Source organism: Rissa tridactyla, chromosome 6, assembly GCF_028500815.1.
Source record: "Rissa tridactyla isolate bRisTri1 chromosome 6, bRisTri1.patW.cur.20221130, whole genome shotgun sequence".
NCBI lineage: Eukaryota > Metazoa > Chordata > Aves > Charadriiformes > Laridae > Rissa > Rissa tridactyla.
The window spans coordinates 58,654,009-58,679,704 of record NC_071471.1 but is presented as its reverse complement, the minus strand read 5'-3'; the positions used below and the strand labels follow the sequence as shown (position 1 = coordinate 58,679,704).

Genomic DNA, 25,696 nt, shown 5'->3' with positions numbered 1-25,696 from the left:
GCCGGAGGAATACATCACCCATGGGGCTGCGCGCCGCCTTTCTGCGCAGGCGCCGCTGAGGGCTGGGCTGTTGCTCCCTGACGGGTGGCTGCGGCGGCTCCTCGCCATGGAGTCCTACGACGTGATAGCGAACCAGCCCGTCGTCATAGACAACGTGAGTGCGGGCGGCCGCGCGTCCCGGGAGGGCGGGAAGGACCGGAGGGCCGCAATCCCCTTTGTCATCGGGAGCGGCCGCGCCTCGCCCGCCCCCCCCCCACCCCCCCCTTCCCCCGCCGGGCTCGGCCGCCGCCTCAGGCCTTCGTACGGCGCCGTACGCTGCGTCCTCGCAGGCCGTCGCTGGGGCGGGGCCGTCGCTGTTCGGCGCGTCGCGATTGGCTGAGGCGGCTGCCTGTCACCCCGCCGGAGGGCCGCTCCCCGCCAGCGAGGGGCAGCAGCCCCCGCCGCCGCCGAGGTGCCTGCTGACGGGAGGGGCGGGGCGGCCCCATTGGCTTGGGCGGCTGTCAGTCAGCGGGGGCAGCCCGGCGTTACCTGCCGAAGCGGGGCGCTGGCTGCCCCGCCCTCGCGGAGAGCACCTGTGCTCATTGGCGGGCCGAGCTGTCCGTCAGGCGGGGCTGCGCCCGCGGCCCCGCCTTGTCCCTCTTTGTGCGTGGGGGACAATGGTGGCCGCTGGGCCAGGCCCTGGCCGCGCTCCCGGCGTCGTCTGGGGTGTCTGCTGTGCCCCGTCGGACCACGCTGGAGATGACACTCTACAGCCACCCCCCGTCACAGGCCCAGCGAAGGGGGACAGCCACCCCTGCACCAGACACCTCTGCCTGGCGGTCACGGCAAGGGAGTGCAGGCACCCCAGGCCTGGCTTCCCCCTTGTGCTCCACCGTGGGTTCCCCTATGGGCTCCCTGGACGAAGCCCGCAGGAGGCAGAGCTCCTGAAGGAACTGCTCCCAGCACGGGTTGCATCAGCTGCAATTTGGCAGCGGGGTGTGGTGTCGCAGATGGCAGCTCCTTGCTGATAATGCTCCAAGCAGACCTTCAACCTGTGTGGGTGATTGCGCAGTCTGAGGTGAAGGAGAGTGGTTGCATGCCTTGCTGAGATACTTCTGGGTGCAGTTCTGATTAGCCCCATCCATGCTGGCCTCCCAAGAGAAAGGACCATCCAAGAAGGGGTGGGAGGGCCTATCTTAGAGGGAGCCTCCTTCAGTGTAGTGAGTCACAGATTCACGCTCCTCCCTTCTGACCTCTGCTGCCAGCGATTCAGATTTTGTTGTGTCAGAGGGTCAGTGTTGTGATTCCTTCTTTCTCCATCATCTTAATTTCTGCTGAATCTTTTTGCCATGTGACACGTGGACTTGCTAGCCTAGTGCTTCTCGGCCTATTGCATTTTTACCCATATGCTGGATTATTGTATGTCTTCTCAGATCAAGCCAATTATTCTTCTGTTCACTGCTTTATTACTGACCCTAATTTCCTCTCTACAGCTTGAGCTCTCTGATATAGTTTTGGTTTAGTTTCTTTCCCCGGAATCACAGCAGAGAGATTTAGGTTAGACGTTGAGGGAAAATATCTAATGGAAAAGGAGATTAAGCAGTGGAATTGACTATGTGGAGGAAAACAACGTTGTCTCTGTATTGGAGACATTAAAGAATAAGTTAGGTTGATTGTTCTTAGAAATGACTGGAGAATTAGACTGACCCTGCTGTGGTGTTGAGTGATTATCTAACCATTAAACTTATTTCCAGGCACTCTGGTGCTGTGAGGATGAGTTTGTTGTGCTGGAGTCATATAACAGCAGCCTATATCTAATTTCAGCCTGTCCTTTTGTTATTTAGAGCAATAGTTGCTGCCCCTGCTTCAGACCTGAAGAAGGGCTCATGTGCCAGCAACTGACTGTTTCTTTTCTCATTTTATCAGCTGGTCTTATAAAAGTTAATTCTTCTTCTTGCCTCTCTGATTAATGAGTTCCCTCCCTGTACAAGAAGTAGAATGAAGCAGTTGTTGTGACATCTGCCTTTAAGGCTGGCAGGCTGTCAGCCAAGGAGCCTTGTGGTGACAGTGCATTTTTGGTACTCTTCTGAGTTCAGGCAGGATGGGAAGCAGAGCTGCACAGAGCAGGTACTGCTGTTCCTACTACCTCATTACTGCTGCTCCTCAGAGAGCTGCAGGCAGCTTTTCAAGGCTGAATATTATCCCATCTCATGTATGCGTGTGGATGGGAGGGGAAAGTGAGGTACTGAGCTGGTGAACAAGCCAGACACCCCAGTCACAGCCCTGCTCTGGTTTTTCGGCATGTTCCAAAATGGACATTAGGGTAGGTAGCTAAAAACTCAACAAGGAGGGTTTTTTCTCTTGCCAAACAGTACACTCGGCCGCGTTTTTTCAGCAGGGAGAGTTTTGTAATATACAGTGAGTGGCTGGAGCTGTACCTCAGTAGAACCTTAATTCTACTTCATGTCCAATAAGTCATTTTTAAGAGTTGTGTTCCCGTCTTGCACTCCAACAAGCCTGCTCTGAAGTAAATGGTCTGGGAGCCCTGATGAATGTAATGCATATTTAAACAGACAGCATGGATCAGCTGTGGCCTAAGCAAGTGCAAATTCCTTTACCTCCATGGAATTGTCTCTGTTTACATAAAAGGGGATAAAATTTGGCTTTGTAGTCTAAAGTGGTGGCATTTTAAACAGTTGAGCTGTAAGTAAAGGCTGTTGTGTCTTTGGTTTGTTCTTGGTCTTATAAAATGTGTAGCTAATAAAATAGTTCTACAACAATATGAAATGTGCACTCTCCATAAAAAGTGCTACACGGCAGATTGACTCTCTTGGTGATTTCCATTTAAATTTGAGTCCTAAATGCATCAAGATGAATGAATCAATAACTGACTAGCTACAGAGCTAGCGGAAGAGGCGTGTTCACTTACTTCAAGGTACTTAGGAGAACTTGCCTTGTGTTTATCTTCTTTCACCTTTACATTTAACATGTAGTTTTTCTTCTTTTATTCTTTTGCTCAGATTAAAAAAATAAAAACAACAAAAAAAGCAAAACAAAAACCAAACAAAATGGGATAAAAGCCCAGCCAGTGTAGTTACAGGTGGAGGGATATTAATTTTGAAATTTTTATAAGTTTTAATAAATCAAAGTTTGTTGCAGAAAGGAGGATGCATGTGGTTTTGATTATCTGAAACAAAGGTGAAAAAACAGGTCTTTACTTTAAACCTTCTGGATCAGCCAAGGTTATTTCAAAACTTAAACCTTTTCCTTTCATTGTATAGGAATCTCAAACTGGGCTATAATAAATAGATTTACTCACTGCACATGTATCTTCAAAGAAATAAAATGTTTTCAAGAAAAATTGAATGGGTCAAAAAATGCTGTCAGGTGTTTGTAGTGCAGAGATAGCAAACAGCTGTGCTCGGTTTGTTCCCAGGCACTTGGAAGCACAACTGTGTTGAAGTCCCGTTCTACCGGTACATTCAAAACAGTCGTTCATCTTTGACTCCAGCTAGGATTTCTGAACTACTGACGCATTTGGCTAACTTCAATTTGTAAATTTTAAAATGCATAACTTGCTGGGAATCTCACCAGGACATGCTGGGTAATTTTTGGCCTGGCATAAGGAAGTTTCGATCTCTGCGTTTAAACAGGAGTATCATTGTTTTCCTGAAACTGCTTCCCAGCAGCAGGCTGTGCTGGCAGCAAGATCAGTCATTATCTTGAATAAAATATTCAATAAGCACAATATGCTGATGCCGTTATGATATTGTGTTTGATTCAACTTTTTGGCTACAAGGCTTGACAAAGGATGGTATTATTTCCCAGGTATAAAGGTGTTTATAAGCTATGATAAAGAAAAACAAAATAGTGGTTTTGTTTTATTCCTTGCTTCACTTTGAAATGAATAGCCAGAAGAGAGTCTGTCTAGGTCTTTTTAACACTTCACAGGCTGCTTCGTCACACTGGTCCCTGTTAGTGCACGCTTTGGGATGCAACTGGAGCGGAGTCCCTCTTGCCCAGAGGGAGCAGTCCTGCCAAGCTGCCAGCTTGGGTGTGCTCCTTGAGACAGCCTGGCTGCAGGCGCTTGTCAGGAGATGAGGATTTGAGCAATCTGTCTTTTATATCTTTTATAATTAGCTAAGTCTGGTTTGTAGAGTGTTCCTGATACTCATCTCTTACAGAGGCATCCTGGCAGATCTGATTGGCGTATTTAAGGCAGGAGTGCCCTGGCCCTGGTGGCAGAGCACACACGCTCTGTGCAAAGCCCAGCATCTTGGCTGAAACTGCTGATAAAAGTAGCTTGGGAATAAGGCGCCGGGCTGTGAACTGGAGAGGCTGGGGCCGCCCCGCATTCCTTTCTGCTGAGCCTGATCTGGCTGGTAACCTCTGGCAGGAACCAGGCAGGCAGCTGGGACAGCACCATCAGAAACCGCTGCAGCCAGAGCTTGTTTGGCAGAGCCCTGAGCAACTCATTTGTCCTCAGCCTCCAAGTGAAGACAGTGATGCTGAACCACGCAGAGGTGGTGCCAAGGTGAAAGCGGTGGGGGAACTGTGTTGCTACTCATTTTAAAATGCTCTGGCGCATCCAGAATGACTTTTTGGCCTCAAAAACAGAGCAGTCCTGCTGCAGAGCGCTTGAGAGTGAACAGGCACGTCACAGGTTTCAGTGCAGACTTGCATGTTTTGCTCCCAGTATGGGATAAAGCAAAACTGTTCTTCTTTCTGCAGAAAGGCTTACTCCCATGGTAGTCTGGGATTACCAGTGAAACGGCTTATCTGAGGAGATCCTATGAAGATCCACTCCATAGAAAAACTTGGGTATTCCTGCAAGCTGCTCATTGTTTCAAGATGTCATTCCCTTGTGCAGGGAGAGGAAATGGAGGAGGGGAAGGAGTCAGCACAGATCCAAGTTGATGATGGGGTTCCCAGGATGCTTCCAGGTGATACTGACAGGGACAGGAGCTGTGGGGACAGATGCCCAGTGCTGACTCCCTGCCAGGGCCTCCCTGCGTCTGGTTTTACCCGCTCTGTGTTTGCTGCTTGTTCTGCTTTGAATGACGGAGAAGGCTTTTTGGATTTGTGCCTTTCTGACTGACATACCTAATCTCTTCTTCCTTGTCCCTTCTAAACAAGCCCTGTCCTTGTCGGCCACCCTTCCTGCCCCCAGCCCTTCCCCTTGCAGTCTGACTGGAACCTTTGTTCTGTCCAGACCCCAGTCTGAGTTCATTTCCAGTGTCTTCTCTGACTACATTTCTGTGACCTGCCTCCTTAGCGTTAGCTAGTTTATCCACCACCTGATCTTCCTTTTGCTAGTTTCCATTCCAGCCTGTTTCACACAGTCCTTTCTTACTCCCTTCTCTGACTTTATCCACCCTCCTGCCATCCTTTCCAAATCCACTTCTTCTGAGAGGCCTACAGCCTTCATCCTCCCTCTTTTGCCAGCGCCCCCTGAAGCTGGTAGAGTTCATTTGCTCTTGCTCAGCTTTCTGGAGTGCTCTCCTCCACCCAGAGAGTATTTAAGATCAATAGAAAACTGCAGAGCTTAGATTTAGCCTCCTGCACCCCTTAGCAGTACCACTGGGTAGAAAAATACTTGTCTGTACAGACTGGCATTTGGGTGTGTTTGCGAAGCAGTACCAGGATGCTCCCGGGTGTTTCTGCCATGTGTCACTGCCAGGGAGGGTGCCAGTTACTCCCCTCTAGTGGCCAAGCTGGCCTGCTGGCATCTTCCCATCCCCAGCCCTGCCTGGAGAATCAGTCCCTGGGGAGCTTTATTCCTAGTAAAAAGGAAAGGATCTGGCAGTGCTGATGTACGCTGCTACTCCTTTAAAACTTACAAAGGTGGCTGAATGAGTGATAAGCTCGTGTATTTATCTGTTGTTTCCACAGGGCTCAGGTGTGATTAAAGCAGGTTTTGCAGGCGATCAAATACCGAAATACTGCTTTCCAAACTAGTAAGTATTTCCTGGTCTCGGTAAGTTCTTATTACAGTGTACCAGTTCTTTGATATGTAGAGGGGAAGAATCGTCCAATTTTGTAACTGGAGAAATGAGTTATTCTTTTTCAGCCTGCTGCCAGAAGCATCAGGCAGAGGGAATCTCTGCTATTAAGCACTTTGAGATTTTCTGGAGGGATGTGCCATAAAAGATTATATCGCTTTGACAGGCACAATACCTAGCCAAAGCTGTAGGATCCTTTAGCCTTGAGACAATAGGAAAAGAACCAGAAAAGAGATAAAGTTGGGATGAGAGGTGTGAAGACCTCTGTATTTTTTTGTGGTGTGTGTTCTGAAGCTTTGATTCCTGCCAAACTTCCCTGGAAGTCTTCTGAGACTTACTGGAAGAAGGACTGCTAGATCAGGAACTCTGGATAGTCACTGGCTTTTATTTTCAATTGGGTGGGTTTTTAATGAGCTAATTTGTGTTCTGAGCAATGTGTTCTGTATGCCGAACTTGGGTATGGGACTATATATGTCTAATCTGAGAAGCCTAGCTGAGGTCAGGCAACACCACGTGGATCTGTCAGCTCAGTGTAGCCATGTTCACCTCAGGCACTGCTGGAACAAATAAGTCCTGAATCATCAGGGAAAGCGTGGCCAGACTCAGCTGGCTTATGTCCTGCAATTTAGGACTGTCTACAATCTGTTTTCTTCACCTCTGATTCTGAGATTAGCTCAGGGCAAACCTGGGTCTGTCTGCACCTGATAGTGCCCCCAGACTCACCCATTGCTTTAGACAGTACTGGTTAGGACAGAGAAGAACACAAAGTAGTTAATTGTTGTGTAGACCTGAGTGCGCTCTCTAGAAGCATTTACACTTTTGTTTGTGTTCCAGTGTGGGCAGACCAAAGCATGTTCGTGTTATGGCTGGTGCTTTAGAAGGGGATATTTTCATTGGTCCAAAGGCAGAGGTAAGAAAACTTGTGTACTGCACTTCTCCGTATATCTCAATATGCTGCGGTAAGATGGGCTGTAGCAGTTGTGCTTAAAAGGGCTGTGGTTCCTTGATATCAGTGTATAGATCTGAAGAGCAGAATAGATTGTCACTTTCAAGTTTGTCCCAGGTGGAGTGGGAATTCCTGAAATTCTTGTGCCAGCCTGCTGACCACAGACCTTTTTCCCAAGTCCTATCTCTCTCACTTTTTTTCTAGGCTACTTCTAGGTCAGTATGGTTACATCCTTGTGTTTTTGACTGGGAACTTTAGAAATGGACCCTACTTGGTTGCCTTTTATCTCCCTGGTGTGGGCAAGAAGCTGTCTTTCTGCAGTCCTGATTTTGTCAGCATGTAGCTGTATGGTCTTACATTTCTTGTGAGCCCTCCAAACTACATTCCCCAATACCACCCTGTTATGTGTTATATCGTGACTGAGCTGGTAGAACAAAGATACCGTTTGATAAGTGTCTGTATGTTGGCTTGAAAAGTGTTAGGATGGAATGTGCTCTGCAAATGGCAGACTTTCCTACTTGGTCTAAAAAGGCCTTTTTTAATCTCATGAATACTTCTCTGGGAGAGATGTTTGTGATTAATGTTCAATTTTTTCCTTATGTGCTAAAGACAAATTGTCTTTTAGTGGAATCAAAAAGTGTCTCTGAAATTAAATCATAGTCATGGTGCTCAGAAATGTGATTGTTTGGGTCTGACAGATATGATCTGTTGTCCTCTCTGTTTTCTCAGGAGCACAGAGGTCTCCTCTCAATCCGATACCCGATGGAGCATGGCATAGTGAAGGACTGGAACGACATGGAGCGCATTTGGCAGTACGTGTATTCAAAAGACCAGCTTCAGACATTCTCAGAGGAGGTGAGATACCCCATCATGGAATGGCACAGGCATCATTCAGTGTGTGTATAACACATAACACCAGGAGCCTTGTAACTCCAGGAAAGATTTGGGGCGTTTCCTTTGCTTTTCTTTCTAAATGTGTCTGTTGTTAAATTAGGCTCTTTCACCTCTCAGGAGGTGGTACACAAGAAGCATTCAAGTAGAATTTCTCCCTGGATCTAATGTTCTGGCCTGACTGAAAATCTAACTTTCAGATTTTGTTATTCACGCTCTCTCTAATGATTCTGCTCTAGGCCAGGTGCTTCCCGCTTTTCCTGTTCTGCCTGCACATCAGACATATCCACCCAGCAGAGACATGATTTGAAGTGAGGAAGGAGAAAACCACAATCCTGTAGTCTGGAAGGAGCTGACCAAAAATTATTAAATGACTTAGAGCAATAGGTTGTATAAGTGGAGTAGGAATATTTTGCCTGCTCGTGCTAAGACCATATGCCTTCACCCTTTCTTAGGGTCTGTGTATTTTGGCTAATCTGGCTGAATTTTGGCACCGAGAGTCATCTTGTTCATCCTTCACAGGACAGGGTCACTCACAGAGTAATTTCCTAACGCTTCTTTGTAACCAAACCAGAACACTGCTGGTCTTTCAACTTTATAGAGGTTATTCACAGTCTAATACAGCTCAGTAGCGGAAATTACTCCTTTCTGCCTGCCCTCTTGCACCACTGGTTCCTAAAGTGAATAAGCAGAATTTTTCAGGAACACACGTCTAGCTGCCTCCTGATTATTGCAGCACAGCTCCATGTTTTCTTTACCAGCATCCTGTGCTGCTGACGGAAGCACCCCTAAACCCGCGCAAGAACAGAGAGCGTGCTGCTGAGGTGTTTTTTGAGACCTTCAATGTGCCAGCACTATTCATCTCCATGCAAGCTGTGCTTAGTCTGTAAGTGTCTTTTGTCTTTGATTTGCGCTTGTGAAATGTTGCCGTGAAATCCATTTTTTCAGAAACAAAAAAAACCCATGGAAGACCACACTAATGTCTGACTTATCCCCTTTTCAAGCAAGAACTGAAACTCAATTTAATTTCTGTAATAAGGAGTTTACAGGAACTTGCTGAACTATGATGAGAACTAGGTTTTGGGATTTCTTTTAAGCCCCTGTTTATGTGAAATCTCTGCTCCCCGAGTTGAGCCTGGATGTGCTGCATGCTTGGGGTCACTTTGAATTGCTTGTTCTGACTTGGTTGTTTTCCCCTTTGCTAGCTATGCGACTGGAAGGACTACAGGAGTGGTGCTGGACTCCGGGGATGGCGTTACCCATGCGGTTCCCATCTATGAAGGCTTTGCCATGCCTCACTCCATCATGCGGATTGACATTGCTGGCCGTGATGTCTCACGCTTCCTGCGTCTCTATCTCCGGAAGGAAGGCTATGATTTCCACACAACCTCTGAGTTTGAGATTGTCAAGACCATCAAGGAGGTGATGCACTGTTTCTGTGTTGAAGTCATGACTTGTGAAATCTAGTGGGAAGTGCCAGCCTGCCTAGCTCTGCACCTCCTTCCTTTATCTACTCGAGGGAGACTAAGGCCACTAAGATTGTTAAAGGACTGGAGCATCTCTCATATGAGGACAGACTAAGAGAGCTGGGACTGTTGAGCCGTTAGAAGAGAAGGTTGGGGAGGGTCTCATCAGTTTATATAGATGTCTGAAGGGAGGGTACGGAGAAAACAGAGCCAGGCTCATTTCAGTGATGTCTAGTGACAGGGCAAGAGGCACAAACTGAAGCACAGGAGGTTCTGTCTGAACATAAACTTTTTTATTGTGAGGGTGACCAAGCACTGGTACAGGTTGTCCAGAGAGTTATGGAGTCTCCAGCCTTGGTGATATTCAAAAGCCATCCAGATGTGGTCCTGGGCAACCTGTTCTAGGTGATCCTGCTTGAACAAGGGGAGTGGACAAGATGACATCCAAGGATGTCCCTTGCAACTTCAACCATCCTGTATTCTGGGACACTTATAGTCAAGGTCACATCTAATCCCTATTGAGGGTCTGTTAACACGGAGATGAAGGCAGAATCTGTTTTGCATTTATCTGTGCTGCAGTTTCTCAGGGTCTGATGATAATCTTTGACTAGTGTTTGTTTACCCTTCAGGGCATGGGTCTGTAAAATCCATGGCAGGTAGGGATCGCAAGTGGGATATTGAAAGTTGTTTTCCCCCGCCCCCCTCTGTGAAAGAATTCACTCACAGCATTTACACTTATAAAAGATTCCCCTCTTTATAGGGTCTGCAGTGTTTAGTGACCTTAGAGCAATGCAGCAATCTGGAAAGGCATGATTAAGATCCCTAGCAAAGCAGTTACCTTGGCTTCTGTTGTGTGCCAAGAGAGGAGGACAGAGGTGGGACAGCGAATAATAGCTCAGAGCTGGTGACCACTCACATCAGCTTTGCAGCATCGCCGTGCTCACACAGACGGGTTGCTCTCTGATTTCAGCAAGGCTGTGTGTGACTCAGGGCTGCCTACGCGTCCATGCCTTCAGTATTCGGGGCCAGTCTTCAGGCCAGTGCTGGCTGTGATTTCTGTGTGCTGATGCCTGGCAGTTGCCGCCACGCTGTGGGCCCCCATCACAAGCTATGGTTGCCGCAGATAACTCTGGGCTGAGTCAGAATCCTGTACCAGGGCTTGAGAACGTTAATGTGCTATTCTTGAGTCTGTGACCTACTGGCAAAGGACCATAATGGAAATAGTTTGCTTGTTCTGCATGGCCGTGGCTCAGTGTCGCTGTGCTGAGGGAGCAGTGTTCGTGCTTCATGTCATGGTGCAGCTGAATGGCTTTTGCAGAGCAGGAGACTTTATAGGGTTGTAGGTTTTAACCTGGTAGCTGCTTTCTGTTCTACAAGTGTTTATTGCTGAATGGGAGGAAAAAACCTGACGTGTGTAGATACTGCAGCATCTGTGGACCAGAAGATCTGGTGATCAGAGGCGTGCTGGAGAACTTTGTGCTTCAGAAGCAGCCTGTTTTGTACCAAGCAGCAGTCGCAGTGCAATTGCAGTGACCTTATGGGACAAAGCAAGAGGCTTGTACTCTTCAGAAACACACTTGTACTTTTCATAAACGGCCAAGGCTCCCTTTGCATCTTGGGTGCTGAAACTATTAAAAGGCATTGTGCTGACCGTTAACTGCAAAGTCTTGCACCAGTGCAATCTTTTCTCTAGACTATACACTTAGGGAAACAAAGAGCACGGGAAAGCAAGCCAAGTCCCGCTTTGCGTACTGGCTACACTCACCAGTAGTGAGTCAGAGAGAGGAAACAACCTGATTTTTGCTCTCCGGCGTACACATTTTGCTTTACTTTAAGATTAATACCTACTTCAGTGCAAACATTGTTCTCTTTTTCTTGGCTCACTGTGAGGGTGGTCAAACACTGTAGCAGGTTGTGCCCAGAGAGGTTTGTAGATTCTCCATCTGTGGAGGTAATCCAAACATGACTGGACGTGGGTTTGAGCAGCCCGCTCTAGCTGACCATGCTTGAGCAAGGGGGTTGGAATAGATGATCTCACGAGGTGCCTTCCAACCTAAATGTTTCAGCGATTCTGTTCAGATACTATTTTTTTTTAATCCCCAAATGATAACCATTTGGAATAACAAAGCTTACTGTGGAAGAAAAAAAATGGGGTGCTGGAGCAGTTTGAAAAGTCAAAGTATTTTGTTTCCTGTAACTTAAAACATAGGTGGTCAATGGGAAGTGAGCAGCTTAGATCATGTTAAGGAATTTTTGCTGTTAGTTATTAGTTATCATTTACCCTGTTGAAATGCAGTAAGGGACTTTGTTCATGCTCCTAATGTGTTGCAAAGTTACCTGAGTGCACCTTTATACGAGGTTAATGGCACTAAAGGTGTTTCAGGTGCATGTTTTACTTTGCCCTACAGTAGGTTGGAAGCGCTCACAGGATAGTTACCCCATCTGCGCTAGAGGAGGTAACTCCTAAGCAGTAAGAGGTGAGCAGCAGCTAGAGGCGGGGTGAGCGTCCTTGATGTCTCTAATCATCACACGGAGCTGCAGCATGAATAGGTATTTTTACCTGATGTGAACCCAAAAGATCTTTTCCTCAGCACAAAATATTGTTGAAATTGATCTCCCTTGAGGGAGAATACATGAATTTTTGTTGTTAGTGAGAAAAGCATTTTATCAGAGGCATTTGGGTTTACCCTTCTCATCTCCCCCTCCCTGATTCTTTCCTCTGCAGCGTGCCTGCTACCTGTCAATAAACCCCCAGAAGGATGAGACTCTGGAGACCGAGAAGGCTCAGTACTACCTGCCAGATGGAAGTACTATTGAGGTTTGTAAGGGCGACCCTCAGAGAATTCCTGATGTGAAGCACAGGGTTTCTAGAATATCTTTCAGCCTAGTGATGGGAAATTTAATGCGGTGTTAGGCGGGAGGGGATAATTTTAAAAGACCAGAACTCATCCCAGACTGTTGACTGTGCACTGGAATTTTTAGGGGAAGGAAACCTTATTATAAACCTCACAACTTCTACTGGAAGTCCTGGGTAAGGGTACAACGTGACCATGGGGACTCTGAACTGTTTGAGTGCAGGCTCTGATTTAGCAAGTCTTTATGCAGATGAGGAACAGAGTGTGGGTAGTTATTAGGTCACTGTAAATTCAGCAGTGGTTTTGTATGTGGCTTTTGTCCTGCCTAGAGGTGCAGAAACAATTGCTTTGAAGAGTGAGCTGGGAATGGTCCTGAAAAGATTGAGCCTACTATAGAATGGTTGAAGGAGAGGAAATACAGGTTTTACCTCCAGCACCAGGGGTGGATCTGCTCCTTTTTCTGCCAGTGACCTGCTGTATGGGACTGAGCAGGTTTCTTCATCTCTTTCATCTGCAAAATGGAAACAGCACCTTTTCTAAGAGCAGTAGACCAAACTGGTGTTCACTTGGGAGCTAGTGATGCAGCATGAAATGTCCAGGAAACTTTGTTACTCTCAAATTTCATGTAGTAAAGGCAGGCCCAAACTGTAGACAGTGAACAGAGTCACACTGCTCTCTCTTCCTCTCTGATCCTTTGCAGATCGGCCCTGCCCGTTTTCGAGCCCCAGAGCTCCTGTTCCGGCCAGACCTGATAGGGGAGGAATGTGAAGGACTCCACGAGGTGCTCGTTTTTGCCATTCAAAAATCAGACATGGACCTGAGGCGAACGCTGTTCTCCAACATTGTGCTGTCTGGAGGCTCCACGCTTTTCAAAGGTTCCTGCCTCTCCTCTTTCAGTGGGCTGTGACATATCTGATCTCTTGCTTCCTTCTCACGTGAAACTGGGAAGACAACCTAGATCACCCAGCTTGTCCTGTGAGATGAGGACTGTGGGAACTCTGCTCTCTCAGGGGGGTTACTGTCTGATATTCCGAGTCCTAGTCATACCCTTCTGGGTATGCAAGACACCTCTGCCCTTGTATATCACTTGCTGGGCTTGGGGGGGCTTTTATCTTTTTTCCTCCTATCACTCTGCCTGTGTCAGGACTGAATAGCTGTGCTCATTTCTGCTGCTCTGTTCAGGATAGCTGAGACTGGATACCTAAAAGGCTCTTGCATCTCCTGAGGTTCCTTAGGTCTTTGGTACCTGAGAGAGTCCAACAGTCCTGGTACTGCATGAAATGTCAGCTACATGTGTGCAGCAAACTTTCTACCCATCCCCTCAGGGCTCAGCTGGCCCCCATCAACTTAAAGATCTCCTCTGCCAGAACCCGTCAGCGTGTTATCCACAGGTGGACATCTCCAGATGTCCTGGTCTTCCCAGTCAAACCCTGTTCCCCAGTACAAATGGGCTGGACACAGGAGGAACGCCCAGAGAAGGAGGGAAATGGCCCACCAGTGTTATGAGCAAAAAATCTTGTTTGCTTGTCTCAAGCTGCTGCTGAGGGATAGAGCCTGTTGTGCCAGTGTTTGAGGTCTGGCTGAGGGAGACAGAAACGTTGTCTCCCTGGCTGTGTTCTCTGCATCTCCAAACTGCTGTCTCTGTGAGATCTGGAGCGGGATACTTGAATAGGACTGCACAGGACATGTCCACATTGTTAGTAGATAGAACTTGGGATTTTGCTGAGGGGCTCAGACTATGCATTTTCTGTCTTATGTAGGCTTTGGTGACAGGCTGTTGAGCGAAGTGAAGAAACTAGCTCCGAAGGATGTTAAAATAAGGGTAGGAGCAGTCTCTTTTGTGTTTTATCACTTACTATATGTGTGTTGTTCTGTAGCCTTTAAAGAACTGTGCTGAGAGTGCAGTTGTCATTTGTTTCAAACTGGAAACAGCTTTCCTGAGACAGCCCAACAGTATTTGCTGTTGTCATGAAAACCTGTTTGGTTTCACCACAGAGAAGATGGCTCCTGTGACAACGTGACCCCCGTCCAGTATCCTGGACTACTGTGGCTGTTTTGGGGTGGTGGGCAGGGGTTTTGCTGGGTGTCTTTCTAGTGGGAGAGATCATACCTGTATTTGTCAGCTGTAGTGAAATGGGGGGAAGCGTGGCAGAAGGAGCAGACTGGATCTTGGGAAGGTACTGACTGATTCTCTCTTTGTCCCAGATATCAGCTCCTCAGGAGAGATTGTATTCCACGTGGATTGGGTACGTACTGCGCAGTGATACATCTTGTGGTGGGATGAGGGCTGGGGAGGCACAGCCTATTGGCACTCACGCTGTTGTCCCGTCTGGTGCTGTGTGTCAGGAGGTCTCATCCTTCAGCTGCGCGATGCTCAGCGTGCTTACTGAGCTTGACTCCATCTGCACTGCCAGCCCTTTAGCCTTTTCTATCATTAAGGATCCTGCAGGACCCATTAATTCTCCTTTTCTTACCAGTCTTAACATCCAGTCTGAGGTGGAACAAGCTCATAGGTAGTACATTACTTGGGCAGAAGCTCTAGGTACATTCTCCCTCTTGTGTATGTCTTTGCTGCAGATTGGGAGAACTAAGCTCTGCTCCACAATCCTAGAAAATGAGACCAGATCCTGTGTGACGAGAGCTGGGGTTTGGAGCAGCAATCGGGAGGTCGTGTGGGAGGGGGCGGCTGGTGCTAGGCTCTGTAGTGCTGCCATGTTTGAGGCTAACAGGAGGGGAAGCGACTGTCCAGAGAGCATTTCTGCTGCAGATAACTGGGAAGCGTCATACAATGGAAACAGCTCATCTCTGCAGAGATATGATGAGGGTGCCCCCAACATTTTCCTTTAACTCATAACGTGCCTGTCTCTCCCCAGCGGCTCTATCCTGGCCTCACTGGACACCTTTAAGAAAATGTGGGTTTCGAAAAAGGAATATGAAGAAGATGGAGCTCGTGCCATCCAACGAAAAAGCTTCTAGCCCTGGGACCTGTCCTCAGTCTCCTCTGAAGACTCACTTCAGTTCTAAACTCGCTTTTCTGAGTCCGAGTGTCTGAGAGCTGCCTGTGTGTGTGTGTGTGCGCCAGCATGCCCCGATGTCACTGAGCAAAGACGACAGCAGCAGGAGGGTTGTATTAGTACTACTAACTTCTTATTTTTTTTAATTTTTTTTTTTTGAACGGAAAGGAGAAAATACCAGGGAATTTCTCCCGAATGGCCCATTCCTTTTTCATTTCAGTCCCTTAATTTCTGTATTGCAATCACATTTGTCACTGTAAAACAAACAAGCAAGCAAGCAAAAACAAAGGGAACAGCTTATAGAAACTGCCTAGCAAGCCAGAAGGGAGCCAACCACTGCAGACTGCTCACGCAGGCGTTAGTCAGCCCGACTGTGATGCCTGGATTGTCTGGAAACGCACAGCTGAGGTCCCATAGCTACTTTCTTCAGCAGTGTCTTCACCATCAGTAGGTTTTTTGAAGTTGTTTTTAATATATTTTTTATTAAGAGAAAGCACATTCTCAACAGTTAAACCCATTTGCCCCCACTGTTTTGGGGTGTGAGTGCGTGTATGCGTGTGTAACTTCTTAGCCTGGTGTGTGGGTCTGCACCACAGCTGGAGAAGTTGGTGATAGGACTTAGTTTGTATTGCATGGAGTAGAACAAAGCAAATCTAATCAGCTATCATTGTACTAGACGGTTATTCTCTCGTACCTTGTTTTAAATATCTTTTCTCCTCTGGAAGCAAGTGCCCCAGAATGGGGGTGAAGGCACTTGTGTGTTTCCCCCTCAACCTGCCAAGATTTACAGTGCTGAGTTCTCATGTTCTTTCTCTGTAAGAGTCGAGGCTGTTTCCCACCTTCCTGCCATGTCAGGGCAAAGGGAGCATGTATTTGCAGCCAGGCATAACTCTTGTGTACTTTATCCATTCTGGGGCAAAATAATAATTGGGAAGGTGCATTGTAATGTAAGAATTGTTTTATTTATTGAAATGTCTGAGGATATCTCAAATACTGACCACAGCACCTGGGAATTATGCTTTGGGTCTTCTTTGAACACCTGCTACCCAGCTGTCCATTGTTCGGTGTTAACACTGTTCACAGCTTAGTGGAACAACCGGCCAGCTCTGCCATACCACTGCCTAACTGGTCTTGAGGGAGTCGCGCTGTTCTCTATGAATACACTGCGTTAGAGGACAATAAACTGTACCAGGACGTTGGTGTGAGCAGGAAGCTGTCGCCATGGCTGTGTTTGGCAGTACTGCACATGCCTTTCTGCTCACCTGGTGGCTGCTTTGCTTCTGCTTTTACAGCCACGGGCAGGCCTGCAGACCCGCTTGCACTGGGGTGTGCCACTGTTTCCCCTCTAGGTTTTACTTATGCGTTATTTGGTGCTGTCTTTTTTTTTTTTTTTTTTTCTTCCCCCCCCATTGTCAGTTTTCTGCAGTACCTGGCAGTAGCTGTGGAGCTGGAGTTGCTCGGTGGCAGTTCCTGCCTGTTCCCCACCTTTCTGTTCATTGCCACACACCACCTCGGGGTCACTCTCAAGCGCAGAGATGGGGTAAGAGCTGAAGGGCTGCTGCAGAGACGTGGCACAAGCTGGTGCATCGCCCCAACTGACGTGAATGTAAGCAGCAGCGTGTTGCCCCTGTGGGAACCATGTTCTTGGAGCTTGAGGCTGGGCTGGGAGAGGTTGTAGGCAGGCAGGTGTGGTGGTCTCTTCCCAGCTGAGGCCAGGCTGCTCCTTCATCTACCCTGATCAGAACAGACTGTTATTTAAAGCAAGAACCTGTTGGGTAGAGAAGAGCCATCAATGCTCAGCCTTGTTCTGCTGAAAAAAATCAGTTGTGTTCTTGCTGGTTTGCTGCAGAGGGGAAGAAGCAAACCCCCTCTGGGTTTGGTTACCACACGCCCCCCAGGCAGTGCCCCGGTCTCTTCCTCCCCTTCCCAGCCCCTCTGCTGGCCTTGCAGAAGCAGCAGTGCTCCATTTTGTAACCTGCAGTGACCGGGTAGAAAGGTGCCGTCTCCAATCTAGCATTTGTTTGATCTGCCTGACTGTTCCCTTGCACACTGTCCAAACCATGTTGCCTGGTGGTGCCCAGCATACTTAAATAAAGTCATTCATATACAACCCTCAAGCCTCCTGGCCTCATCTTCCCACATTTGCATTTTTAAGGAGGTTACTTGTGTTTTTTTCTTGCCTGTGCAGAATTGTTGCTGGCCAGTCTCTGCAAAGAGACCGTTTCTGGTCCAGCATTGCCTTCCTGATCCAGCCTTTGAACGGAGCGAGGAGAGCCTTGGGCTGCATCTGTGGTCTGTACTGGTGATGTCCAAAGCTATTTTTCTCCTCAGCAACCATTATATATTCTGTTTCTCACTGCAGACGGGACAGCCGAGGCGCAGAGAAGCTGTGAGTGAGGGCTGGTGCAGGCAGTGAAGGCAGCCCTGGGAAGGTGGCATGGTGCCCAGCAACATCCCCAGCCTTGTCCCCAGAAGTTGAAGGAACAGGACAGTCTAGTCCCCGAGGCCTTCTAAAGCAGCAGGGGTAAGTGACTCGCCTCCCCCCAAAAGGCAGGCGACACACCAGTCCCCTGATCCTCTCTGCCCCCTGCAGAAACAGGCCAGGTCCCAGCAGAGTTTTGCTGCAGGGGAACGTCCCTTTTTCTCCCATACAACCCCAGTTGTGCCCCTGCGGCACCACATGAACCCGGCCAGGTTAGATCCCCCTGCTAGAAAAATCACCAAGCAGTACAGAAAAGATCATCTTTAATTTATGAAATGAAGAATCATTCTCAAACTTAGTTGCACAAATAACTTATGATTGAACTATCAAGAGTTACAGAAGCCTTGCGGCAAGAACGTCTTGGTCCAAGACAGAAGGCAGCCGTGTCCTGAGGCAAGAGGGCAGGTTTGTGGGCTGAGACCCCCGAGGGAACCTGGCACTAAATAAACAGCAGCACACCCAGAAGCACGGAGCAGCCTTCAAACGCTGCCTGCAACCCCCCTGCTCCTGCAGGGATGCGCAGGGCAGAGCTCTGCTTTGGCACATCTCTTCTGCCTGCCCCCAAACAGGGATGGAGGAGACACTCCCTCACCACAGCGATCCCTTTGGTGACTACCTGCCTGCTCTGCTCCAAGGCAGAACCAGGGAGACCAAACCACCTGCTCTCTTCTTGGGTCCACAGCTCGGCAGCCAGATGATGTTGGAGGTTGGAACAAGGTCCCTTCCAACCCAAACCATTCTGTGATTCTATGATTAAACTCTGGGGCACTGTTTTAAGTGGAGAGGAGCCAAAGTGTCAGTCTCTCCCCATAGAGGTAAAATCTCAACCCTGTGAATGCCCACCATTGTATCAGACAAGCTCCTAAGAGGAACTGAAGGCACAAAAGCAGGACCTGGTGTCTCCTCCAGACTGTGCTCTCCCCCTAGCACCTCCATTGGCTTGGTTAGGGGTTGGTTCCCTGACCTTGGCCCCATGGCCCCAGCCAGCATGGCAGGGGGCTCTGGCACAGCTGTGTGATGGTGACAGTGCTGAGTGGAAGGGGATGTGGAGGAAAGAGGAGGAATAAACACAGGCAATGGGATGCCAGATGAGATGTTCCAGCTCAAGACTCCTGATCCCAGTTCAAGCCCCGCACCTTTCCCAGTCCAGCAACAACTGCCTCTGTGAGGTTGTGAAGGAGGGAGCCTCAGCATAAAACAATCACAGCCAGCAGACCCTGGCTGTGCAGGATACTGTCCTGTGAATGAGAAATGCCTAAGAGCAGATTTGGTCCAAGAACCACAGCACTGTACGTGGGAGAGGTTGTATCAGCTACTGGGAAAGGCCTCCAGGTCCTCCCATTCCTGCACCTGCTGTCCTGAAATCACCCTCTGGGTCACTTGGTCCCTCAGGAGCCTCCCACTCCACTCCCCAAAGCTGCAGAGCTCTAGCAAGGAAGGAGTCCCCATGCTGTCCCTTTCTGCTCAGTTAGAGCCATAACCAGGGCAGAGGACCACACTGGAGCTGGGGCTGTCCCCAGCACACACTGCAACCCAGCACCTCCCTGCTGGCATGAGCAGCCCTCTGCTCCCTGCAACAGGCTATGATAAAGTGTTCTTGCTCCTGTGGCCAAGCAATCTATCCCAGGCCCCTCAAATATTGAGCTTCTCTGCCTTCCCCAGCGATCACCTCCTGGAATGAGTAAACATTGGCATTACAGCATTTCACAGTTGAACTGTAAACATCGGGGTTTCTCAGCCTGCCATTCCTGTACTTTGCCTGCTGTCCTGCACCAGCCTAGGACCAGCAACGCCCCGGGGGCTCAGACACCTCTAGATTGTTTTGACCTCCGGTGCTCGGCCTTGCGTCAGGTTTTGGCGCTGAGCCTTCACCATCTGCAGACGTTTCCCATGCAAGCTGAACTGCGACCAGCTGAGGAGCTGCAGCAGTGCGCACACGATGGGTACAAAGACGAGGAGGTAAAAGCAGCCCTGGCGAAGAGTTGGCTCCAAGGCTGCAGCAGACTCCAGCTTCGGCTGGGCACTCACAACGTTGCTCAAGGGGTTGCGCTGGAAGATGTCGTAGCCTGGTGTCAGAGAAGAGTTTGTGAGACCGGGGACAATGGGGATGGACCCTTGTCCATTCTGAGTGACTGGCTTGGAGATGCAGAGACCAGGCACAGCTTAGCAACTGGAAGAACTTTCTGCACCCACCCAGGGCACTGAACGCAGTGGAGGTCTGCCCTCTCCTGCCCCAATGCTTTCCTCAGGAGCAGACTTACCTGTGTACGTGCAGAGCAGCCAGGTGCCAATCAGAGGGGCGAAGGTCTGTCCTGGCTTGGTGACCAGAGCCACCATCCCAAAGAGCAGTGCGGAGGCCGCCTGCTTCCTACGGTTCAGGACTAGATCCTCATCCACCAAGTCGGTGACCACCAGGTTGAGCAACTTGCAGGTCCCTTCTGTGAACACCCGGTTGCTGCAGAACAACAGGCAAAACACTGAATAGAGGCATCAAGAAATGACTGGAGTATGAGAGAGATCAGAGAAAATGGCAAGAGGGTAGAGAAAGGTTCCCCAACACTTAAAGAAAGAATTTGAGAAGCTCTGGCTACAGGAGGGGAACAGTGCTAGCAATAAGCCTTGTGTACCATGCCATGATGTCTTAGATCAGTCCTGACCTGCCACACAGACAGGGCTGGGGATAGGACACGCTGGGCCAGTGGCTAACAGGCAGCTGCCGCACATACTGGGGGCTACGGCCACAGGCAAGCTGCAGAGGAGGTGGGGAGCTCAGCTCAGCAGCCAGCAGAGGCTGCTGCAGGCTGCCACCAGCCCTGCTGGGTCTCTGTCCTCCTGAACATCCCTGCCTCCCTCACTCTGCTGCAGGCACAGCCTACGGATTCTGCAGTGACACGTTGCAAGCTCAGGTGCAGTCAGAGCTGGGAGCCATATGGCTTCTGTGCAACCCTGGCTACTGCTGCCCACCTCCCACTCCTCTCTGTAAAACAGGGACAAGTCATTTCCCCTCCCAGGTGGCAGAGAGCAGGGGAATTGAGTGCTGCCTGTCTACGTACCTGGCAATGAAGATGCAGAGCAGATACACCTGATCGGGTCCTGCCAGGAGCATGACAACGCTGAGAGCCAGCTTCAGGAAGAAGAGTCCTCGCACCACAGCGTAAACCCCACAGCGGCGGCAGAGGGACAGGAAGTAGAGGTTGTTGAGATGGGGGGCAATGTAGGAAACACCTGAGCAGAGACAGAGGCACAAATAGCTTCAGGGAGTTTCAGCATCCACCATGTCCCCAGGACCGATACCGAGAGAAGGGATACAGCTAGCTATTGTCAGCAGGGCTGTAGGACACAAAGTACAGAATAGCCCCCATGCACACAGAGAAGGCTTCGTGGCACAGCAAACACTCTTCCTACAGATGGAGGCCACCTTCCATCAACCTCACAGGCAGGAAGGGAGAGAATACTTTCCCAGTGTCACACAGGGCCTGTGACTCAGCCCTGGAACAGAAATGAGAGGGAGAGGACAGCATTACCAGACCTGGCCCACACAGAACCCTCCCAGGGTAATCCTAGGACCAGTGCCCACAGATCTGGGGCAGCCTAGAAATGGTCTATACACCACAGAGAGGAAGGGATTAAATTCAGGGCTGTGTTCCCTGATACACCCTGGGGACGCTATCTGCAGCCACTAATGTTCAGAACAATACCTCTTGTGGCATCTAGCCCAGAGTCCAACATGCTGGTCTCACCACCACTAGAAGAGGCTCCAAGTTACTTCCGTGCCCAGGAAGGAAGACACAGAGGTCCCAGGGAAGCATGTGGGATGTGTGCATGTGTGAATCTTACGGCCCACAGACTGGCGTGTGAGCACACCTCTCTCCAGATGAGGTCTGGGAAGAGCGAATCCAGACTCAGGCCAGGTCCCAACCCAGCTGCTCCCTCCAGTCCCACCTGAGACTCACCGAGCAGGAAGGATCCAGTAGAGACCGAGATCTTGTCTGACAGCAGGTGCTCCAGGAACAGAGGGAAAAAGTTGCTGTTAAAGTGGCAGTGAAAAACCTGTGAAGGCAGCATGCAGACGAGCTGGTCAGCAGGAACAGCAGTAAAAGAGAACAGAAAAAGCTAACAGCCCTCTGGACTCTGTTATCCTAGGAGCCCTGTGCCAAGGGACCACGCAGGATGGGCCTGGAGTACTTTAGTAGAGCAAGAGCTTGTCTGTGGAGTTCACGACACTGAAGGCTTTGGGACCACAAAGCTGCAATGCCACCAGCCATGCCCACTGCACCCCTGGGGTCAGCACCACCTCCCAGCTGCTGAGGCACTGCTCACAGGGCACCTGCTTAGCACACAGTGCTGCTGGGGCAGGCAGGGCAAGGAGGTGACGGCAGTGACCACAACGGTTTGGGGGAGACAGTGACATGGCAGGAGGGAGGAGGCAGCTGTCAGGAGGACAAGGATAAGGTGGCAGCAAGGCTCAAGGCTCAAACACAAAGATGCAGAGCAGCATCAAGAGCCTGCCTGAGGGGAACTGAGGGATCGCTGGGGAGACAGGAGCTGTGATTGCAGCACACAAAACCGAGGAAAGCTGGGCAGGCTGCCGGCATTTGGTAGTAATCACTGAAAAGTATGAAGAACAGAAATGCCAAAAGCCAGCTCGGAGGTGGATCCGTCTGGGCATCTGAAAACAGTGATGTGAGCCTCAGGAATGCAGGAGAAGGAGACACTGCTGACAGCCACACCACCAAACCGCACTCCTGAACTCATCCCCACCATGAGCCAGGTTTTGTGCTTCTGCACCCCAGATGGGCTGCACAGAGCTCAGCCAACCTCCGTAATCCAGCCTACACCCAGGAGAGAGGAAGGAACATCCCACAGCTTGCTCAGGAAGTATCCTCAGGTCACAAGCAGGGAGAGTGGCTACCAGCTGCTGAATCAGCCAGCACGTGCGGGAGGCTCCAAGAGCAAGTGGGTGCTGGAAACACCTCTGCCCTTCCTGGGGAACTCACATACTGCTGAATCACCATCTCAGACAGCCAGAGCCAGCACTCATCCTCTGAATCACAACATGTTGCTGCTGCGCCTACCTGGACGAGGTTCATGCAGACAAACCAGAGGAAATTGCGATGTCGGGAGAGCTGCTGGAGATACTCTGCCAGGGTGATCCTCTGCTCCTGGGGGACGGAGAGTTTCTCAATGTACAGCCTAAAGGGAGAGAAGGAAAAAAACAAAAAAGCAACCATAAATCCCTCACATCAAGCAAGAGAGAGCCCCCAGCTGCAAAGCTGTCTCTCCTCAGCTCCCACCCCAACTTTCCTGCTCCCTGGCCCAAATCAAAACAGCACTTTACAACAATGTTTGCTTATTGCTAACAACAACCACAGGCAACGGGTCTCCCAAAGAACATTTGGCTTCTGAATTCAAAATTCAGATTTCTGTCCATAAAAGCATTGTCCTTTTATTAGCCATTCCACTATGCATACGCTCCTCTTCCAGATCCCTGCGTTAGCTCACCTGGCAGATCTCAACAGGATCTGCTGTGTTAGTACAGCATAATGTTGGCAGCTCAATACACAAGACAAGTGAGGCAGCCCAAGGAAAAGCAAGGGAGCTGAACGGGCAAAACCAGCTGCGTGGTGGCCCACCAACAGCCCAGCCACTTATCAGGTAGCTAAAGCAAGTGAAAGGGTAAGAGACATTTGCTTGTCCAACTCCACAGGAAACGGGCAGCAAGGTGGTCTCATGCTCAAGCAGGAATGCTTTCCTGATAAGCTGCTTCTGATATTTTGCCACTCACAGGCCTCACTGGGTGCTCTAGACATTAACTCATTTCAAGTTCCAAACACTGGATGGGCCATACAGCAGGTCAGGGCTCTGCCTCCAGTTTGGGCCAGGGGTGCCACGAGACAGTTTTGTCCTATTTTCAGAAGGCCTTAGGAGCCAGTGTGACAGAGGTGATTCTGAAAACTGTATCAACAGACAAGAACCGTAAGAGATTAACAAAAGTTTGCCTCGTCCTGGATCTTCCCAACATTTAGTTTGCTGCAGTGCATTAAAGGACTCTACAGATCTATGCCAGGCCTTTGTTCCTGCTGCAGAATTGATGACACTTACTCTTTCAGGGTTGATTCTTGGTCCCATTTTGCTTTCCCATCAGCCTCAAACCGCTGGCGGAGCAGCTGTGTGGACAGGGTAAAACCAACAATGGAGCAGAGGGCCAGCACGATGCAAAATATGCGAAAGGAAAAGAAGTCCTCTTTGTTCCACACCGCGTAGGACATGAACACAGAGAGGGAGCCTATGGCACTGAAGAGGGAGCAGTAGAAGTTGAGGCTAGTCCTGTCTTTTGCTGAAACAGCCAGGTCCGCGAGCAAGGCGTTGTGATGGAGGTCAACCATGGTGAGAAAGCTGTCGTACATGCAAAGGCAAAGAAGGAACTGCAAACCAGGATGAGCCCAGGCAACCCAGAAAGCCAGGAAAGAGATGGCAAAGAGGGGGCCATTGTGGCTTAGCGCTCTGAGCCTCTTCAGAACTACTTCTGGGGAGGAAATCTCTGCTCCTGGCCTGCAAAAGACGACAACAATTTTAGACACTTGGATAAAACCCTGCATGAACATGTATTCTCCCTCTTCAAGGAAGTCATATGAACAGCTTAGACACAAATACAGCTTTTGATCATGCAACAAGCACCCACATCAGATATCTTCTCAGCTAATATGTGAATACACTGAAAAGATGGGTTTAAGAAGGCCAAAAAGCATGAAGGAAAGGGATTTTTTTTCTCCAGAGCAAGTCTCTTACGGAGAGTGCTGCACTGTCTGTGCTTTGCACGGCATAAATGTTAAACACTTAGAAGTTTTTACTAGTTGCAGGAAGCCACACCATGATTCTCATTAAAAGCTTGACATAAACGAGAAATGCTGATGGCCAACAGTGATCCATGATCCAGGGAGTTTGGGAACAACTGCTCTGAGGCATTCCAGGTGGAAATAATTGTCCTTTCCCACCTGGCGTCTCCAAAACCACATACAGACACTCTCCAACACCCTACTAAGAGGCTTGCTCATATAGGAGGGGCTTGAGATTTTAGATGCCCATATATTAGGTTTTGTATAACTTGTGATTGTTAGGGGTTAGGGTCACATCTACCCAATAGGTGCATGACTTCCTCTATCCAGCCAAGTACTGAAATAACATGCAAAGAGCACTGAACTTTAGAGATGCCAGGAAAAGGAGGTATTTAAGAGTACCACGCCCCAGAAGCCATTCCCACACTATCATCTTAAAGCTTCCCATTTCCCATCATTTCCCCCAGAGACTAAACAACTTCCCAGCCTCTGCTGGAAGTGGAACTGAACTTACTGCTGTGTGCTAAGGAACACTCGGTCACTCAGCCAACCAAACAGAGGGTCATTGAGGCTGTTCCAGATCAGAAACACTGTCTAGGAAAGAAAACAGGACAGTGAAACAAACCACAGGACGGCTCCCGCAAAGACCCAGTTCTGTTACTAAAGCAAGCAGTGCTGAGCTGGCGTGCTGAACAACCAGCAGGAACAGTTCCAGTGCACCTTCCCTGCCCCATTGCCGCTGTACGATTCTCCTGTCTGGGGCAACTGCCAGATGAATACAGCAAGGCCAGTGGTTTTCCCTGCTTGTGAAACACCCCAACATCCCCAGAGGAAAGGTAGTCTTAAGAACAAAGTCTCTGGGTTTTCTATCCCAGTTTGTTCTATCTTTATGTAAGCGGAAAAAAATGAAAAGCCGAAATTAGCACTCAGAAGGCTCCCTTGCTTGCTCTCTGAAGGGAAACATTGCTATTACAACTAACGCTCTTAACATTTCTAGCAAGGAATGGTCTTGGTTTCAGAATTTCTTACTTAAAAGGGCAGAAATCTATGGAAGACTAACCTCTCCTATCCAAAAGGACAGTTTATCAATCTTGTAAACAGAGACAAAGGTGTCCACGTAGTACAGGAGGAACACATTGTGCAAAATGGAAACAAACAGCGACAGGGACCCGTAGATCACTGCAGTGGGCAGATGAAAAAGACAAGCCAACGGTCGCAACCCCAT

The 25,696-nt window shown here is 49.2% G+C and overlaps 2 protein-coding genes across 6 annotated transcripts; one reads left to right on the top strand and one right to left on the bottom strand.

Moving 5' to 3' along the window:
* The first annotated feature begins 8 nt into the window (after window positions 1–8).
* On the top strand, window positions 9–23,862 carry ACTR1A (actin related protein 1A). 5 transcript variants are annotated; one of them, XR_008466971.1, is made up of 13 exons: window positions 9–154; window positions 5,872–5,936; window positions 6,816–6,891; window positions 7,657–7,782; window positions 8,580–8,704; window positions 9,024–9,240; window positions 12,010–12,102; window positions 12,840–13,014; window positions 13,900–13,961; window positions 14,345–14,385; window positions 15,013–16,759; window positions 17,516–17,677; window positions 23,781–23,862. XR_008466971.1 is itself a non-coding variant. In XM_054205220.1 (11 exons), the coding sequence occupies exons 1-11, from the start codon at window positions 107–109 to the stop codon at window positions 15,113–15,115; spliced, it is 1,131 nt and encodes a 376-aa protein (XP_054061195.1). In that variant the 5' UTR covers window positions 9–106; the 3' UTR covers window positions 15,116–17,270. The 5 variants fall into 5 exon arrangements, 1 of the variants encoding a protein (XP_054061195.1); XR_008466970.1 differs by lacking the exon at window positions 23,781–23,862 and adding an exon at window positions 18,205–18,417; XR_008466969.1 differs by lacking the exon at window positions 23,781–23,862 and adding an exon at window positions 17,967–18,417.
* On the bottom strand, window positions 17,882–25,696 carry MFSD13A (major facilitator superfamily domain containing 13A). The gene is made up of 8 exons (XM_054205216.1): window positions 25,532–25,696; window positions 24,986–25,065; window positions 23,738–24,187; window positions 22,711–22,828; window positions 21,589–21,685; window positions 20,689–20,860; window positions 19,897–20,090; window positions 17,882–19,701 (listed from the first exon to the last, which is right to left on the bottom strand). The coding sequence occupies exons 1-8, from the start codon at window positions 25,694–25,696 to the stop codon at window positions 19,448–19,450; spliced, it is 1,530 nt and encodes a 509-aa protein (XP_054061191.1). The 3' UTR covers window positions 17,882–19,447.